Below are 19334 nucleotides of genomic sequence, written 5' to 3'. Positions count from 1 at the left end.
TTCCGCGCTCTCACTACTCATGTCATGTAATAAATATAATCAAGCCTGTAAAAATCACGTCTCAGTATTCCAATTAATTATAAAATAATTAAAATAAAAGCGTACCCATATTACAAAGGTCAATCTGCCTCCACTGACATTTATTTCCTTATTAACTCAAAAAGTATTTGACAGATCTTTTTCAAACATTGCAGACATGGGTGAAGATCTGGAATTGATCAAATTTTGATCTATAATATTGAAATATTGTACTGTATTATTAAAAGCTGCACTTACTGTAGTACTAGAAAGTTTAAATATGGACCTTAAACATGATCAGATTTTCAAGTAGCCTAAGTCTTAAAACTAGATAGAGAAGCCAGTTTACCAAATCATAAAACACTTTACTTGTTCCTTTATTTATTGAGGAAAATTATCCAATTTTATTTATATGTGTTAAGAAAAGGTATATGAACCTTTAGGATTATCAGTAAATTTTATGTGGAAATTCAGGTCAATCAGGTGTGAGTTTGGGGGGATCTTGCCTTTAAATATTTTAAGAACGTATATTTCAGTTTTTGCTATCAAAGTCTGATCTTCACAGCAGAGGTTTTGGAAATGTGTCATGGCTCGATCAAAGGCTATTTCTGAGGGCTTTTTACTGTGTACAAGTGGAGGAAACTCAACACCGCAACAATGTGCAGCGCTCGAATAAACAGCGGACGTTAACATGACAGGCTTTAGGACCTTCACGCGGATCTTCGCCGCACATTGTTTCCGCCTCCGATTCAGACGGTTTCCAGCTCTACCGATTGTAATACTGCAAGCTCTTGAACTACGATTTTCAGCGGCTATCGTAAGTTTAATAAGTAATATCTTGCAATTTACTATGTATACACCGAACCAAATCCTAAATAAATGGTGAATTTAACACAATCGTTTGATTTGTTGGTAATATATTTATGGGAGAGCTAGCAAGTTTGGTGCATGGTTGACTATAATATATTAAAATTAAATAAGTAATTAAAGTCATTATAAGGCACTAAAATCTAAATCCACTGCCATCCGTTCGTTTGCTGGTGGTATAACAGCGAACTCGCATGAACGTATTCGGCTCCCATTGTGCTAACTGGGAGAAATATGTAGGTGAAATGTCACATTTGAATGTTATCGTTAAACTGCAAATGTCAGCGGGTATGCAGCAGTGACTTGGTGCTTTTTAAACGAAGTTTAATAGTGGAAAAAAAGATATCTAAAAGTCATGGTTTGAACTTTGAACTTTGAACATTGATATTGCCATTAACAGTTCAGCGCACATAGCAAGGTACGAGTACTAAGGGGGTATGGCAAGGAATTCTGGGGCCCCTTGAGAAATGACACCTAGGACCCCCTTGACGACCGGGAGTGTGAGAGGGTCTCCCTTGGCAGATTTTTCCTACCGGGGCCCCTTCCAGTCCGGGGCCCGGGAGGAAAACTTACCGTTATCGCCCCCTGGCGACGGCCTGAGGCAAATCACGGTGAAATCACCGGTAATGGACTCACCTGAGTTTTAATGACTGCAATTATAATTTCATAAATATCCTTTAAGCATTTCGACTGAATGCTTACAAAGTGGGTGGCATGGTGGTGCAGTGGTTAGCACTGTTGCCTCACACCTCTGGGACCTGGGTTCGAGTCTCTGCCTGAGGCACATGTGTGTGGAGTTTGCATGTTCTCCCCGTGTCGTCGTGGGGTTTCCTCTGGGTACTCCGGTTTCCCCCCCACAGTCCAAAGACATGCTGAGGCTGATTGGAGTTCCTTAATTGCCCATAGGTGTGTGTGTGTGAGTGTGCCCTGTGATGGGCTGGCTCCCCATCCAGGGTTGTTCCCTGCCTTGTGCCTGTTGCTTCTGGGATAGGCTCTGCACCCCCCGTGAGCCAGGAGGATAAGCAGGTTGGACAATGGATGGATGTATGTTTACAAAGTATATTTATAATGGTGCAGCACAGAAAAAGGTGTGCGGGTTTAAATACTATACAATAATTTATTAACAATTAAATTAATATCATGCCCAGGATATGAGTAACGTTCTACATGCACCTCGTTTCAGTACTGCAATATTTTATTAAATGTGTGACTGCTTTGTGATGCAAAGATTTTTTGTTAAATTTAAATAAATTAAAAATCATCCCTGGAGCAAATAGAGTTAAGGACCTTGCTCAAGGACCCAATGAGGTAATCAAACAGCCGACCTTTTGGTGTTAACCAGCGACCTTCTGATTACATACATAGCATCCTGACACACTGAACCACACTTCAGAAGCACACAGGCGCAAAATATAGGTCCACTACACTTCAGAAACACACGGCGTAGGTACGCGTCACTTCAGAAACACACGGCGTAGGTACGCGTCACTTCAGAAGCACACAGTTCTCCTATTAACTCCCTCTTCGCTGTCTGTCCCAAGGAGTCAGGATGGCAGGAAGTCCAGCCTTGGTCATGCGCCTGGTCGCCTCCGCCTTCACTGTGGCCGAGCGGGCAGGAAGCATTGTGAGGAAAGTGATGCACAGTGGCGACCTCGGCATTGTGGAGAAGGTAAGGCAGCGTGCACGTAAAGGGATGCCCTCTGGCGTGTCTGTGTATGGTAGTGGCTAGAGCCCAACAGGCTTTTCCCATATCAATTTTGATATTTGAGAATTGAAAATCTGATATGATATATGAGCGGATATTTTTTTCCCTGAAACACACAATTATAAACAAAGATCATTCCCTAAGATATGCGTAATCTTCACCAGGATCCGTCTTCCATCTCTGTTTCTTTTTAATTGCCATTTATCAGTCGTTATAATCGCCGATACTGATTTTTTGCAATTAGCTCATATTGGCTGGCGATTTATCGGTCGTGCTCCGTTTGTGGGGGTGTGTGCTTGCTAACCTGCACAGACAGGATCCAATGACTTGCAAACCCTGGCAGACCGCCTTGTTCAGAAGAGCATCTGTGCCTCCCTGTCACGACGCTTCCCGAAAATTACCATCATTGGAGAGGAGGTAAGGGGCATAACCAAGGATTTCTGCTTTCAGAGATTTGGAGAGGGCAGTGTGATGGAAATATGTAATTCCTTGTCATTTTTGAGTCTGTGTTTCTAAGTTTTTGTATCTCAGCATCACCTGACCCACATCAGCGTCCTATTGTTTGGTTGCTGTGTGCAGGACATACCTTCTGAAGCTGTGGAAGAGGACCTGATTGAGAGTGGGCAGGCTGGCGACATCCTGGAGAAGGTTTGCCCAGCAGAGTATAGCAACATAAGGGAGGAGGAGGTAGGTGACTGGAAACGCACTGGGGCACTGTAGAGCTCACTGGAGCACTGTAGAGCTCGGTTTGGAGTGACCGTGATCAACAGAATTTAAGCACGGTAATATTCATGTCACTTAGTAGCATCGGCCTGAAAGATGAGCGAGATCAGATTCCCACTGAAGAGTTGCATCTCAGCTGTTGCTGTAGTTCACATAAATTATTTAGCCTTTCTCTGGACCAATTGGGGTTAAGAGCCTAAGGTGACATTATTCTGCCCACTGCAGGATTTGACCTGACAATATCCCGATTACAGGCACAGCGTCCTAACCCACTGAACAGTGATGGATAAATGAGGATCACTCCTGATGCTGATTATATTTACTTTACTTTAGTAGATGTACTTTAAAAGCTCTTAACAACCAAGCCCCCTGGTGCCTTCATCTCCCCCTTCAAACTCCACGACTTTGGTGACTCTGCCTTTACCCCTTTAGCTCCCCTACTCTGGAAACTCCCTCCCTACTGCCATCCATCAGCTGAACACAGTGTCCAAAACCAAACAGAAAACCTTTCTTTTTGCTTGAGCCTCTGTCCATAAAAGGTTTTTGTTGTTAGTCATGTTTACTTTGCTATGTTCTGTGTATCTTTGAGTTTTTGAGCATTATTGCTATATAAATAAAATATACTATTATCATTAGATGCATTTGTGCAAAGTTAATTAAGATAAAGTGTAAAGTGATGTAGTTCTAAATAGAAGAAGAAACTGCATATATCGCTCACAAAATCATCTGCAGATTTAACAGTGCAGGAATAATCTGTCGTGTCATTTAAATACTGGAGTGCCAAGTTGCTTAGGGTTTTACCATCCATGACAGCGGTCTTCTGTTTCTTCTTCAGCTCGTGGTGTGGGTCGATCCTCTGGATGGGACCAAAGAATACACTGAAGGTTAGGGGGTCATGACTTGATTAGTGCCAGTCATTCCGTCGTTGATTCACTGTTTGATATAAAGTAGATATCACATATTTTCTGGTTTTTCTTAAAGGGAAGACACACATACAGTCAGTCTCTATAATTCTTCACACGTTACTTCTCCTGCACTGCCTGTTTGTCCCTCTTTTCTTCATCTCTGTCTGTTTCTTCCGCCTTGACAGCAACTCTCTCCCGTATCTCTCTGTCTCCTCCCTCCCTCCCTCCCTCCCTGGCACCCTGCCTTTGCTGGGCCCAGCGGCGGTCAGCCTGAATGGAGCAGCTCTGCGACACGGCACAGCTCTGTGTATGGAGGCAGGAGTCGCGGGGGAGGCAGGGATGTGGGTGCAGATATAGGAGAAAGACCGTGGGCTGTATGTGGATGGGGATACGATGTGAACAAAAGGGAGATGTGGGTACAGTTTGGCGGGAATGTGGGCGCAGAATGGAGGGAGGTATAAGTCAAGTATAGAAATGTGAAATAAGAGTGTTGTGTAAAGGGAGAAGAATGGTTCATTAGAGTTTTACATACACAAAAATATTCTGAGGGCAGAGCGTAAAATGGTTGGTTCAGACAACTAACCAATCAGATTGTAGAGGAGGTGGGTCCAAGGAACTAGAGGAGGTGGGACCAACCAAAGATAAGTCTTCGTCCCACTTCCTCTAGTGCTTGGACCCAACTCCTTTACCACCTGATTTGTTGTCTCTCTGAACCAATCATTTTTTGTTCTGCCTACAGGACATTTTTCTGTAAGTAAAACCCCCATGAGTAAAAGAATGAAGGTCTGCTGAAAGCTTGTTCATACTGTATTTTATCTTTCTTCTCTTTTAACTTTGTCCCCCAGTCATTTCCTCAGACCTTTGTGACTTTTAATGCTATTGAATGTTAATGCCACCATGTAACTGTTTTGCTTGGCTCTGAGTAACGGCATGATCCTGCAGGCCTCCTGGATCATGTGACTGTACTGATTGGCATCGCATACGGTGGGAAAGCAATAGCCGGTGTGATTAACCAGCCCTTCTTCAACTACCAGGTACTGGTCTTGGGTTCAGTGCTTCATTGAAGGGAATGACTTCAGTGGGACACAGGGATTGTCTCGCTCTGAAATCTCTGCCGCCTTGGTCATAGTTAAGTTGTTGACCAAGGTATATATGCATGTACACAACATAACTGCAAAGCAAATTTCCAAAACTCCGTTCATTCTTTGTTGTTCTTGATATGAGAAGGCCAAGTCAATCTTCCTTATTACGTTACAGTATAATAAAAACTCACTTAGTCCTCATGTAATCCAACAAAGAACTTTTAAATTTCCAACACACAGTAAAGTGCACAGAAATTTTCTCCAAAACATATCCTGTGGACTTAGGGCGCGTTTCCACTGCACAAGTGCAGTACGGTACATTCGGTACTTTCACTTTTCAAATGAAAAAATCATGAAACTTTAACCCCCTGTACTATAATGTCCATACAGAATTGAAAGTAAGAAAAAGCCTTATTTTAATATAGCTGTCTAACATGCGATGTTGGTATTAATATTGCACATTGCCAACCCATTTAATATACTGCAGCCATTTTTTGAATTCAGTACAAAATACCTGGCCTCGTGTTGTGATGTAATTCGGAGCTGGTTCCAGTTTTTACGCCAGTGGAAAACCTTGAAGTACAAGTACCGTTCTTGTAGTACTAAAAGTACGGTACCTGGTGTGGTGGAAAAGCGCCCTTAGTGAGTTTTGGAAATTTGCTGTTCAGTTATATTGGTATGTTTTGTCTTTAAGAAAACACTGGCATTTTCATGTGTTCATGAACTACCAGGATCGCAAAGGCTCCACTGCAATGTACCTGTATGACTTCTCTGTACACTGTAGTGTACCTGCCTCTATGTTTTCCCTTTCTGAATGTGTGCTCTCTTCCGACCTAGCTGGGTCCAGGGGGGAGCCTGGGGAGGACGTTGTGGGGCATGCTGGGATTGGGGGCCTTCGGGTTTGAGCTGAAAGAGGTACCAGGAGGACAACGCATCATCACCACCACTCGTTCCCACAGCAACAAACTGGTGACGGACTGCGTGCAGGCCATGGAACCACATGAGGTCATCAGAGTGGGCGGGGCTGGAAATAAGGTAAGGGGGACAGAGGGTCACTAATTCAGATACAGGATCCAGGGGCATTGCATAAGCTTAATGGTGATTGTGAGTAAGTGTATTCAAGAGCACTAAATTCTAAAGCTATTTTGGACTATAATGCACTGGTTCTCGACCTTTTTTACACCGCAACCCAATTTTTACTATGCCAGCTCAGTCGCGACCCTACACCAAGTACACATGTTTAAATAAACGCTGTGATCCAGCTATGCAATTTACACTAATCACACAAATCTAATTGGCCATGCCAGTGATTTTTAAATTGAGCAATTGCGATTTGGCTTCTTGGATTGGTTGAATGTTCACTAGTTTTGCCCTAAGCATTTGCAGAACCAAGACCCGTTTATATAGGTTAATTATAGGACTGGGGCTGGGAAATCTGATCGAGCTTGCTGGTATTAAAATGCTTACGTTTGTAGCTCCGCCTTGTGACACTTTCAGAACTTGCCGCGACCCACGAGTTGATAATCACCACTGTAACCTATCAGTCACTTCGCAGGCGCTTTCTGCTTATACTGTGCCGCTGTTATTAATCCATCTTCCCACAAGCTCTGAGGTGTCCATGCTATTCCATGAAGTGGTTCAGTTCCTTTACACTGCCCTGTAGAGTACGTGTTCTGTGAAGCAGGCATCTGTGAAGGATGCAACCACAGCAACCTGCTTGTCACAATGTGCGTAGATCATCCAGCTGGTGGAGGGGAAGGCTTCCGCATACGTCTTCGCCAGCCCCGGATGTAAGAAGTGGGATACATGTGCCCCGGAGGCCATTCTACACGCCGTGGGGGGTGAGAGGCTCTGCCGGCCTATCAGGCTCCTGTGCTGGTGCTCATGGTCATAAATGAGCTGGGGGGGGAGGGGTAATTCAGCTGTAGTATTTTTGTGTGTCATGTAGCTTATTTATTCAAAGCAGCATCCCGGTCGTTTATATACACACCTATATATTTTATTTGAGCAACTCATAAACATTAACTCTGTTGTACAGGACGAGGACTCTGCAGGCGTGGGGATGCCCCGTGAGTGATGAGGACAGGCTGTGTTTGTGTCTCAAGAGCCCCTTCTCTCCCTGGTGCTGCAGGAAAGTTGACGGACATGCGCGGCAGGCCATACCGTTACCATGCCGACGTGAAGCACATGAACTCGGCTGGAGTGCTGGCCACGCTCAGGGATCACCAGTACTACAGCAGCAGGGTCCCAGAGTCGGTGCTGCAGGGCCTGCCGTCGGACTGAGGCATTGTGGGTAATAATGAGGCTTGTTCGGGGCCTCATTTTGACCCAGAGAGTGACTGTCCAGCTCATACATATTTTTGTTACTCCACATAGGAATAACCAATCACAGAATAAAACAAATGCAGATTTCATAATTGCTGACATATTCGGCGTGTGAGGCAGCTTCACACAAATTACCAGTTGTATCGTATTCCCACTTTATTTTGTAATGTAAGTGATGACACTAGTATCACAAGACAGAATAGAAAGCACTACAGAAAAACACAGGGGTTTATGCTTCTCCAAGCCTGTAGATCACAGCACTCTTCCATTTATACAGAGGCAGCCTTATTCAGAACTCCACAGCTCGAGGAAATGGAAGAAAAGAACATGAAAAGACAACGAACACGCAACAAAAATCACTTTGTAAAAGGGACACCGAAGAGTGCCATGCAAACATATGAAATTCTTGTGTGTGCCAACATGTAAGTGTATGATCAAAACTGAGAAATAAATCCAGATGGGTCAGACTTCAGTACATGATCCCTTATGTGGGGCCCACAGCCCTGTGTACTCATGGTGGTGGAAGCACTAATGTACTATAACCACTAGAGGGCAGCATTTCTGCTGCAAATATGGACTTAGGTTTCTTTCCCTTCCCAGCGAAAGGGCAGGAAGGAAACATCGTTTGGGGCTGTTTGCCGATTCAGTCGCTTGTCCTCTTCCTTGTCACTCAAGCTTCTTTTTCTGCTTCACCTGTCCCACATCAGACAAAAACAAACTGATTATTCAATGCACTCTACAAAAGGCTATAGGGTAACAGGCATTTTAAGGGTATCATCTGACATCCAAGGATGGCTTTCAGGAAGCAGTTTTGAGTAACAATACATATATAACATAATAATCAGCTTAACTGGGTGTGTCAATATCCATGCATCTTCCAACCACCTATCCGGCATAAGGTGACAGGGGGCCCTAGCCTATCCCAGGCCGCACAGCGTACTAGAGACCACCCTGGATGGGAGGCTATTCCATCACACCAAAATCGGGATGGGCAATTTAGAGATGCCAATTAGACCGTGGGGGGAAACCCACACGCCAGAGGGGATGCAGCCTCGAACCCTGGATGAGCCCCCAACTTTGGAGCCCCATGCTCTGCACCAGCAAGGAACCTGTCAATTAGAAGTCGATGCTAATGAGAAGCACGGTCTGCCTTAAGGAAATCTTACAGGACTCTCTTACCCTGATCTTCATCTGCAGGCAGGAGCGTAAAACCCTTTAGCAACAAATATATCCTGACCCATGCCGAAGTTCAATGTAGCTGTACCTGCAGCTCATGGCTTTGGAGAATAAATACCATTAATGTAACCATTACATCAAACACAGCTGAAAATACTGACCACTCTCTATAGGGAGTGCATGTGTTTGATTAAAGGCTGCAGTCACTGGTGGTGATGGGGGGGGGGGGGGTGCACAGCGAAAGAGGGGGGGAGACAGACCAGTAGCTTACCTCTTTTTGGGGACCTGGGCTGTGCAGGGAGGGGTGACAGGACGGCCTGAATTAAGCCCCCCATACTGGTACTTGGTCTTCTTCTCTGAAGGCTTCAAGATCTGGGGGAAGAGGCATCCTTGTTATAGTGGTGAGGTATACTGGTGTGTCTGGTCAGAGCAGTGTTTCCCAACCTGGTCCTCAGGGAGCCCCAGACTGTCTTTGTTTTTGCTCCTACTGGGAGGCGGGAGGGAACATATAACTGGACTGTCTGGGGGTCCCTGAGCACTGGATTCAGGAACACTAGATTAGAGTGTTTGCTGAAGGCTGCCCATGTTTCTGCCCGACCTGGAAAGAGCACATGAGGGACTCGTCCACACTCATCATGCCTCCTGCGTTGTCAAACTCGCCACAGTAGTTGGGAGCTGAGAACAGAGTGACCAGTTGCCGCTTTGCGAAGAACTCATAGCCGTCCTCCACCACCTACAGGGCAGACAGCATTAATGCACCACCTACAGGCCAGACAGCGTAAATGCACCACCTACAGGCCAGACAGCGTTAATGCACCACCTACAGGGCAGACAGCGTTAATGCACCACCTACAGGCCAGACAGCATTAATGCACCACCTACAGGCCAGACAGCATTAATGCACCACCTACAGGCCAGACAGCGTAAATGCACCACCTACAGGCCAGACAGCGTAAATGCACCACCTACAGGCCAGACAGCGTTAATGCACCACCTACAGGCCAGACAGCATTAATGCACCACCTACAGGCCAGACAGCGTAAATGTACCACCTGCTTATGTCTTTTGCACCTATTTATAATATTGCAGTATAACTGATGGATATGAAGATACTGCTTTAATTTTAGCATTTAAAATACATTATACTTTCCATGTTTCTTCATTTTTAAAGTCCAACTGACTACATTTTTTACAGAAATAAAAACATCCCTCCTTCATTGTCATACAGCAGGGGTCTCCAACTCCGGTCCTAGAGAGCTACTATCCAGTAGGTTTTCTATCCTACCTGGCTTCTGATGAGCCACACCTGCTCTCAGGTAAATGCCAGGAGCAGGTGTGGCTCATCAGAAGCCAGGTAGGATAGAAAACCGACTGGATAGTAGCTCTCCAGGACCGGAGTTGGAGACCCCGGTCATACAGTGTGTGAAATTCAGTTCCACAGCCTCTTAGGGGCTGATGAATAAAGGAAGAATGAGACTGACTGAATCTCACCACTCTTAGGTTAGTTTTCACACCATGAAAACAGAGGAGTATATTTCTGGCAAATGCTAGGTTTTATATAAAAATGCATAATTATGAAAATAAATAATAACGTGAAAAGGTAAAGACTTAACAAGTAAACAATAGTAAAGAGATCACCTAAAAAAAGTTCTTCTAAGGAAGGTGCCTTACATTGGTTTTCATCACAATAGGAGCTAAATTATACATCATAGCTGGCCGACTGGAAAGCACATTTCTAGGTATAGATGCAACTACAGTATAGGTGTATCAGAAGTAATAGAGGCAGAGAATGCAAAGCTGAAGTGTGGCCAGATGAAAGCCTTTGTCGGGCTGCTGGGCTGGTGCTTGGGCGGTGTGCTCATGGGCGCCACCTGGTGTGCTCTGCATATGAGGTCCAGGTCGTGCCGGTTGAGGAACTTGCTGACCACGTCGGCCCCGAAGGTGAAGGAGACGCCGCGGTCATTCTCCCCCCAGCCCTGCACGTCTTTGTCTGGGTCCGACCACAGCAGGTCACACAGGAGACCTGACCCAGGGAAAGAGCCACTTCTGTTCATACACACGCTGCACAGATACCCAGGGAATGGGCACACAGCTCCTCAGTGCCCCTGCACATACAGTACCAAAGATGGGTTTATTCATCCTCCACATTTTAGAATAATTATGAAGGCAATGGCACTATAAAATGACATATGGAATTATACACTGACCAAAAAAGTACAGTGGTACCTCAGAGCTCGAACTTAATCCGTTCAGAACTCCGGATCGAATCCTAAAAAGTTTGAGTTCTGAACGAATTTTCCCCATAACAAATAATGGAAAACCAATTAATTAATCCTGCCCCGATCATCCGCTCCTTCCGTGTGCCACGCCCCCTCGTTAACCCCGTGTGGAATCCCCGTGTGATCAGCTGTTTCTGGTTGTTGTCATTAGCCCTCTGTATTTCGTCCGCGTTTCAGTTTGTTTCCCCAGTCCGGTCATTGTATTGTCCGTCTGCATTTTGCCTGCCTTACCTGTAATTAAACCCCATATTCCCCGATACCCTGACGTCTGCGCCTTTGTCTCCGTTCCATTCCCAATCGGCACGACAATATTATTACAATTAAATGTATTAATGGTTTATTATTAATGATATTAAAATAATTAATAAGAAATCTTTATTTTTAAATGTATTTTACTATATAATAATAATTACTGTTACTGTCTATCATTGTCTAAATGTATTTTTACTGTCTAAATATGTGTATTCAGCTAGTGTAAAGCATGCACGATGCTATCACATGAATGCGAGGCTGAGACTGAAGCGTTACCCTTTGTTTCCGCTGACAGACGTACCGCGTGACTCATTTTCCCACGCGTACAAGTTATCTTAGGTCGGCGTTCATGGTTTGACTTATGAGATTCAGATTGCGTTCTAGGTCATTTTTTTTCGAAGTGGTTGGTTCGACTTTTAAGAAATTAGAGTTCTAATGAGTTTGAGAACTGAGGTACCACTGTATTAAAGAAAAATTAAAAATTAGTTGGGAGGGGCAGCTCTGTAGGTTGGGACTCCGAAGGTTGCTGGTTCAAACCCTGTGGTTGGCAGGGTGGTCCCACCACTGAGTGCTTGAGCAAGGCCCTTAACCCCAATTACTCCAGGGACTGGCTGCTCCTACTGTCTCCCCTACACCAGTTTCATGAGGTGGCCTCCTGGGATGCTTTTCCAGCTGTCCTGAAGGAGGTCCAGCACTCCCCCAAAACCATCTCTACTGGCTTTAGGTCAGGTGGCCAGGTCATGTGATGCAACCCTATCACTCTCCTTTGTAGCTGACTTGGCATGTGCAAACTTTTGACTGGTACTGTACATCCCAGAAGAGTCAGTCACAGACCTGTATCAGGGACATCTGTAGGCCTCATAATCCTGCGGATCTGCTCCATAGACTGCAGATCAGGAGAAAGACCTACAGAGGAAGAGAGTGTCAATGTCCCTCAATGTCATCCAGCAGGACAAGAGACCCTGCAGCTCTTTAGAACCAGGACATCTGTAGATCCATCCACCTACCAACTGCTCATCTAGTAGTGGGGGGGGGGGGGGTCACAGACCCAGTGACACCTTAAGCCTAAAACAATAACATTATACTTAAAAATATATTAGATGATTGCTGAGGCAATTTTTTTTAAGAAGCCTAAATTCCAGACGTGTGTCATATGTGAACTCAGCTCCCTTTGTGTGCGCTGCCAACATCAACATGAATTCAATAAAATTACCACATTCAACCACTTAAAAACCAACACATGCTAACAAAAGGACTGTCAACAGTATCAAACACGGATTACATCAAACTGTTTAACGCAGGGGTCTCCAACTCCGGTCCTGGAGAGCTACCATCCAGTAGGTTTTCTATCCTACCCGGCTTCTGATGAGCCACACCTGTTCTCAGGTAAATACCAGGAACAGGTGTGGCTCATCAGAAGCCAAGTGGGACAGAAAACCTACTGGATAGTAGCTCTCCAGGACCGGAGTTGGAGACCCCTGGTTTAACGCATGTCAGCCATATATAACATTTCTAACATCTTGCATTTAATTATCATTTTACTGCAACCTAATTGACTCTTATTAACCGCAACCTCTCTAATGGACATACCTCCATGACAACAGAAGATCTTCTCGTCAATGATGGCTGCGATGGGCAGGCAGTTGAAGCAGTCTGTGAAGGTCTTCCACAGCTTGATGTTGAACCGGCGCTTGCCTGATGGAATGAGTGGAAAAAGGTGGGAAGTGAGGTGTCACATTCCTCAGCTCCTCCCCAGGTCCTGCAGTGTCAGTTAATCGTGCGTGTCAGCGTCCGCTGGAATACGGTCTCCGTCCTGCTCTGTGAACGCACACCACGGACTCTTACACTCGTCGTAGAAGCCGTAGATGCGGTTGATGGAGGCGCACTCGTGGTTTCCCCTCAAGAGGAAGAAGTTCTCGGGGTACTTGATCTTGTAGGCCAGCAGCAGGCAGATGGTCTCCAGCGACTGCTTGCCCCGGTCCACGTAGTCGCCCAGGAACAGGTAGTTGGCCTCTGGGGGGAAGCCGCCATATTCAAAGAGCCGCAGCAGGTCTGTGTACTGCCCGTGGATGTCTCCTGGGGAAGGGCGGCAAGAGAAGGCAGGGCCAAAATCCAGAGATAAGTCAGTCTGTTGAACGGAAGGGGTACACAGACGCTCCTCTACTTACGAACTTTCAACTTATGAACTTTCAGACATACGAACAAAGAGGACTTATGTTCATTGGGCTCCCATTTCCTGTCTGCAACATAATTTTTTCTTTCTGCGGCCCAATTCCTCCTAGTACGACTTCTGGCCGCTACTCCCACCGTGCAGCAGCGTAGCGTGTGTACTCCCAGCATCCTAGTTCTTAGTACTTGCATATACCCTTAAAATGATGTTGAATAACGACTTAAGAACACTTCAAATTACGAACGGCTGTTTGGAACGTATCTCATGCGTAAGTAGAGGAGCGTCTGTATTTTCCAATAGTCTGTAAGACTAGTAAGTGTCTGTGCTTGTGCAACGTTATAGTGTCCCTCACTACACTCAGCAGAAGGACCCCATCGGAGCCAGGCCTCTGCACTGATGGTGAGCTGCTCCAGAAGTCTGCATTTAGCCTCCTGCTCCACTTTCTGCTCTACTTCTGCACTGCACCCTGCTGCCGCCACAGGGCAGGAAACGACAGAGAGGAGAGGAGTCTCAGGGAGAGAAAGGTGGGGCAGAGAGGAGCCACTATGGTTGGTGTGAGAGGGACTGCAGGAGGTGTGCTCCCCGCACAGCTTTCCGGGTTCGTGTGCCTCTTGGTCTTTCGTTTGGGGCTGGAACGAGCTCTGATATCCAACCGTGTGCAGACATGATAACTTACATCTGCTCTGCCTGTCTATCGTTTCAGATTTTCTAGATCGGAACACACTGAAGCGGATGGCAGCGTGAGCGAATGGGGCGCAGCTGCGACGATCTGCAGGCGCGTGTGTTTGCGTGTGCAGTGTGAGGGGCGGCCTTCCCGGACATGCATCTGAGCCTGCTGTGAGCGAGGTGCCAGTTACACTGAGGCTTGGGGGAACAACAGAATAACACAGGAAGGGACTGTGAGGGATGTCAAGGGCTTCTGATCTACAGTCTCCAAGCCTGTATTACAGCAAGAGAACCACGGTCTATGCAGGAAAGCCCAGTGACATCATGAGGCCACTGTCAGCTCACTGCGAACACTGGGCATTGGCTGGAAGCTCAGCCTAGCTGCACTCATGCCTAATCGCCTACTTTACAGCCGTGTTGTTCGCATCAGCCGTATGTCAGTTTGAACAAAAGTGGACAAAAATATAAAAATAAACTGAATAAATTATATGGCAAACATATGAAAAGAGACTCGTTCTGTGAGCAGGTCAGACACGTGGACCTGGATGCTTAAATCATAATTAAGCAGCACAAAGATCATTCATCTCATCTTTACTCTGAAGAATTTAGAATTTAGTGATCAGTGGTCATTGTTTACACATCACAGCACACAACATTGAAATGTGTCCTCTGCATTTAGCCCATTTGTGATACTGTGACATAGCAGGGGGCAGCTAATTCAGCGCCCGGGGAGCAGTGCTTGGGGGCGGTACCTCACTCAGGGTACCTCAGTGGTGCCTTGCTGGTCAGGGATTTGAACCGGCCATCTTTAAATTACAAGTGCGCTTTCCTAACCAGTAAGCCACCACTGCCCACGAATATGTAGGAAGTGTTAGCACTACTGCTTTAGCGGTGTATTAGACTTGAATACAGTGTGTTGAGTACAGGGTCTGCAAATGAGACTAACTGCAACCTGACAGTGACCTGTGATGTTTGTCTACAGAACCGTCTTTAATGCATTAGTAAAGAAGGCAGGAAGCACTGAGGACAGGAAAAAGTGAAGCAGGATATGAGGAGGAAGACAGAATCTCACCACAGATCTTTAAGGGAGCCTCTAGCTCGAGCAGGATGGGTTGGCTCAGGAAGATCTCCCTGGACTTGATGCACAGGCCCCTGACCTCTGCCTCCGTCATCTGAACGATCTTCCCTGGACGGCATCCCCGCACTGGTGCACAAGCAGTAATCATCATCATCATCATCTTCATCTTTATGACGTACAAAGTTCACAGGCCAGCGGCTCTGCTTCTAACACATGCAGTAGTGCCAGCGTCACATGACAGAAGCTCGTGATGTCACAGAGGCATTTCTGGGTTGTACCCTGAGCAAGTCTAAAGCCCTCCTATACCAGATACCCTATACCGGTATAACTGCAATAGCTCACTACAGAAAACTACAAACACAGGCCACATGACCATAACCATCCCAAAGATGACTTCCTGCAGCGACTGAAGTTAGGGTTAGCGAAGCATGACTGGTGTTTTCTACATTAACTATCAGAAATGAACCACAGTCCAAGGAGGACTCAACTTTGGTGCTGTAATGCAGATAAAAGTGCTACACACCCACAGGTCACTATAGGGGTTAGAGCACACTTTGCACAGAGATGGGAGCAAAGGGAGGCAGAGAGAGTAACAGCCTGGTCAGAGGGACACAGACCAAACCTCCGCTGGCCTTTCTCCTCTCCTCCGACACTTTCTTCCAAGGAGGGTGGAGAGCCCCATGGCAGAGAAGAGCAGAAGGTCCTAAGCTCAAATAGAGGACTGTCTCATGCCTCCCTCTCGCTATGCTGTGAGATAAGTGCGAGTCAATCCCCCAACTTCCCTGCTTAAAGCCCGGGGAGCAGTGATTGACAAGATCAGGCAGCAGAGCACAGGCAGTTAAACACATAATCCTTCAAAGCAAACCCAGCTAACATTTTAATAATAGTTATACTGTACTGTCATCTGAACAAGCACATACAAATACTACATTTTCACATATCCTATCCTCATTGCCTTTGAGACACACTTACGGTATGAGTGTTTACCACCACTCAACCATGTCCCCTGCTGGCCACAAACAGTCATTACACAAAATACTAAACAGAGGCATTCATTTTTATGAGAAGCAGCAGCAGTATGTTCTGCTAACCAGCTAGCTAGCTATTATCTTGCATCTCTGCTTGCTAGCTAAAGGTAACGTTACATGCATCTTCGAAGCGATTATATCCCTGCGGTGCCACAAAAAAGAAAAATCAAAGTCCCTAACTGAAAACTTGCTGACCGGTTTCTTCACCAATAACAATGAAACACCTGATGAGGATACAGCAAACTTTACATACACAGACGTGACTTTTTATGGGGGCCATAGAAATAACCAGCCTGCTTCTGCGGACATGAAGAGGTGACAGCAAGCCTTGGGGTCAGCCATGGTGCGGGGTCAGCCATTTACCCGACACCCCAGGATCAGTTTTCTTGGTTAAGGACTTTGCTGAAGCGCCCCACAGTAAGATGATCACTCTGCCTGCCACCCTCCACCTCCATCTTGATTGCCTGGCCATTAAAGATGCGCAAAAAGTGCAAAGCAAAGGCCCAAAATGCCTGTCAGGGGACTGCAGGCACAGAAACCAAGTCACGGGATAATAATGTGGGTGAGGGTTGGCTGCAGCATTTCAGTAAACCAGTCTAATCTTAAAATATACACATTCTCATTGACCTTTGGCATGCCCCAATTTTGCGGATGGAAGCATCTACAAATGAACTACGTAATAATAATAATAGCGTAAAGATACCAACAACATCACAAATATATATAATCTTTAACCACAGTATCGGTATCACCAATGAATAACAGCACTAACATACGATGTATGATGAAATAAAAACCAACGGGTTTTCAAAAACATCGAATTCCAGTTTCAAAATAGGTATCTTTGCAAATGTAGTCTTTTTTAAAAAAAAAATCTAAAAGCAGATCACAGGAGTTTAAAGCAAACGTATATTAACACATGATCACTTGTGCTTTTTATTTAGCTTATTTAGCTCATTTCACTTATGCCATTTCCGGCACATAAAGAACAATTCAAAGACTCGAACTAAAACTGAAGTTTTCCTGATTATGCACTGAATTTTGGTCCAATTTCTATAATGGGATAAATAGCAACGCTTTGGTTTTACATTTAATTCGTAATCTGAAAATAATAAAAATTTAAATCGGCAGACATTTTAATGAACATTTTACATGTAATTTATAAAAATACAAACTGCATACAGTTTTATATGTATGATTGCATTATACATCACGGATTGTGGAAGATTGTCAAGAAGACAGATGGTCGACGGACAGGTGTCATAGTAAATATATTGCACCTAATTGCAGGGTTCGGAGTAATTAAATAGGGTTTTCCCGCTTTTATTAACTTCATTGGTTATGATCAAATGTCGCCAGTCAAGTACGCATTTGTATTTGCTAAATTATGCGGGTTTTCTAATATAAACGTTATAATAATTGTCATCAGTGACCACATAACTGGTGACCAGCGTCTGCGTGTGTAAATCTAAGTAATCTGACAACACAAGCACAACAAATGAGTATCAGAGAGGCTCCAGACTCCAGACCGATGTGGCATTAACTAGCCAGCCAAAAACAATGCATGAAGATTAAGCGATCAGTCGATCGGGTAATGCATGCGGGTTCTGGAGAGAGGCACAACACACGCACTGCAAACCAGCTAACTTACACGTCTATTCCCATTATGGGATGGAGAGTCGTATTAACGCAAAAGAGCGTCAACAAGAAAGGAATGCGCCCCAGTTTTTGACACAGTACTACCCCGCTTTTCATTTCGTTGACACCCAAATATAAAACACGCAGTCTGTTTACAAGAAATAAAAAGAACGCGAAAATTCACTTGTTGTAGCATACCCTCCAAGAGCCGAGAGATGAGGCTATCCACGTTCAATTCACCCTCCGCCATGATCTTGCGCTTAAGTGGGATTGGCCCGCTTCAGCTTCACCACCAGGGGGCGGAAAGAACACGGATAAAATAGCTATACCTTTTTTTGAACCGCTGCTAATTATTCGTTTTAAGGGAAAATGTGTACTTATTTAAATGGCTTTCAATCGGGACCAATAGTTTTGTTAATCTTAAAAAAGAATAGAGAATTTGAAACTGAAAGTTCAAGTTTTTATGTTGAACTTTAAGAACTACAAGGATATATTCAAACCAAAAACAAGTGTATGGAAGTTTTTTTTTCAGTTTAAATATAATTTACATTAAATTCTGGATTTTTTAAAAATAAATATATTATTTTCATTTTTCACTTTCATATATATTTTGATATTTGAGGTATTATTGTTTCAGTTGCAGATTTTTGTTTCATGATTCAGATCTTTTTTCGGTTTTTGTTTCATAATAATATTTTCACATTCAGATCTTTTTTGTCACTTTCAAATCTTTTTTTCAGTTTCAGACTTTTGGCGTAGGAGCGTGGTATCACTGAGAGGGGCGTGGTATCACTGAGAGGGGCGTGGTATCACTGAGAGGGGCGTGGCATCACTGAGAGGGGCGTGGTATCACTGAGAGGGTTGTGGAATAATGAGTGACGCGGTTCACTTGGCATTGGCACTAGAGGGGAACGCGTTTCACGCTTCTCAGCCTGGCCCCTGATGATCAGCAAACTCTTGCTCCCCCGGAGCAGGCGCTGCAGCTGTGGTTTGTCTGGCAGCGGTGTGTGGAGGTGGAGAGGGCAGAACTGGCGAAGGCAGGACGGCGAGCCCTTGGGGGTGTTGAGGCGGACCTCCGCATCCTTGCACAGAAGAGCTGCCCGGACTTCCCTGGTGCTGCACAGGAAGAGCTGGCTCAGCAAGCCTATATCCAGGCATTAACACAAGGGTGGCTCCATCAGCATATCTAATTGCGGGTGCCGGCCATGCTCACCAAGGCCCTGGAGGAGGCGGAGTGGGCCGTGGAAATCCTGTCCCCGGCAGCCACCCCGTTCCAAACCTGTATCTGCGCCTCTGGGGGCTCCGACAGCCAAGAGGGACAGATTGTCACAGCAGAGACGCTGCCTGACAGCCGCTGCTCCCTGCTACCGCTGCGGAGAGGCTGGGCACCTCGCCCACGTCACAAACAACTGCCGCAGTAAA

General features: G+C 45.4%; 2 protein-coding genes across 6 annotated transcripts; one reads left to right on the top strand and one right to left on the bottom strand.

Annotated features, from left to right (window-relative positions):
• The first annotated feature begins 719 nt into the window (after nucleotides 1-719).
• bpnt1 (bisphosphate nucleotidase 1) lies at nucleotides 720-8092 on the top strand. Of its 5 annotated transcripts, none has more exons than XM_023824874.2 (11): nucleotides 720-835; nucleotides 2427-2554; nucleotides 2903-3007; nucleotides 3170-3277; nucleotides 4149-4197; nucleotides 4478-4525; nucleotides 5161-5252; nucleotides 6138-6335; nucleotides 7036-7141; nucleotides 7432-7589; nucleotides 7903-8092. In XM_023824874.2, exons 2-10 carry the CDS (start codon nucleotides 2435-2437, stop codon nucleotides 7581-7583), a joined length of 978 nt encoding a protein of 325 aa, XP_023680642.2. In that variant the 5' UTR covers nucleotides 720-835; nucleotides 2427-2434; the 3' UTR covers nucleotides 7584-7589; nucleotides 7903-8092. The 5 variants fall into 5 exon arrangements, with proteins under 5 accessions (XP_023680642.2, XP_023680641.2, XP_023680639.2 ...); XM_023824873.2 differs by having other exon boundaries at nucleotides 7432-7593; XM_023824871.2 differs by having other exon boundaries at nucleotides 7432-8092.
• On the bottom strand, nucleotides 7764-18216 carry LOC111850693 (serine/threonine-protein phosphatase PP1-beta catalytic subunit-like). Its single transcript, XM_023824870.2, has 9 exons — nucleotides 18111-18216; nucleotides 15241-15372; nucleotides 13178-13408; nucleotides 12923-13027; nucleotides 12167-12238; nucleotides 10673-10824; nucleotides 9400-9534; nucleotides 9073-9173; nucleotides 7764-8318 (listed from the first exon to the last, which is right to left on the bottom strand). The coding sequence occupies exons 1-9, from the start codon at nucleotides 18160-18162 to the stop codon at nucleotides 8315-8317; spliced, it is 984 nt and encodes a 327-aa protein (XP_023680638.1). The 5' UTR covers nucleotides 18163-18216; the 3' UTR covers nucleotides 7764-8314.
• Between the last annotated feature and the right edge of the window lie 1118 nt (nucleotides 18217-19334).

The sequence above is a fragment of the Paramormyrops kingsleyae genome, chromosome 19 (genome assembly GCF_048594095.1).
Source record: "Paramormyrops kingsleyae isolate MSU_618 chromosome 19, PKINGS_0.4, whole genome shotgun sequence".
Lineage (NCBI taxonomy): Eukaryota > Metazoa > Chordata > Actinopteri > Osteoglossiformes > Mormyridae > Paramormyrops > Paramormyrops kingsleyae.
Note: the sequence above shows the minus strand (reverse complement) of the source record. Positions and strands in the feature narration are given on the sequence as shown.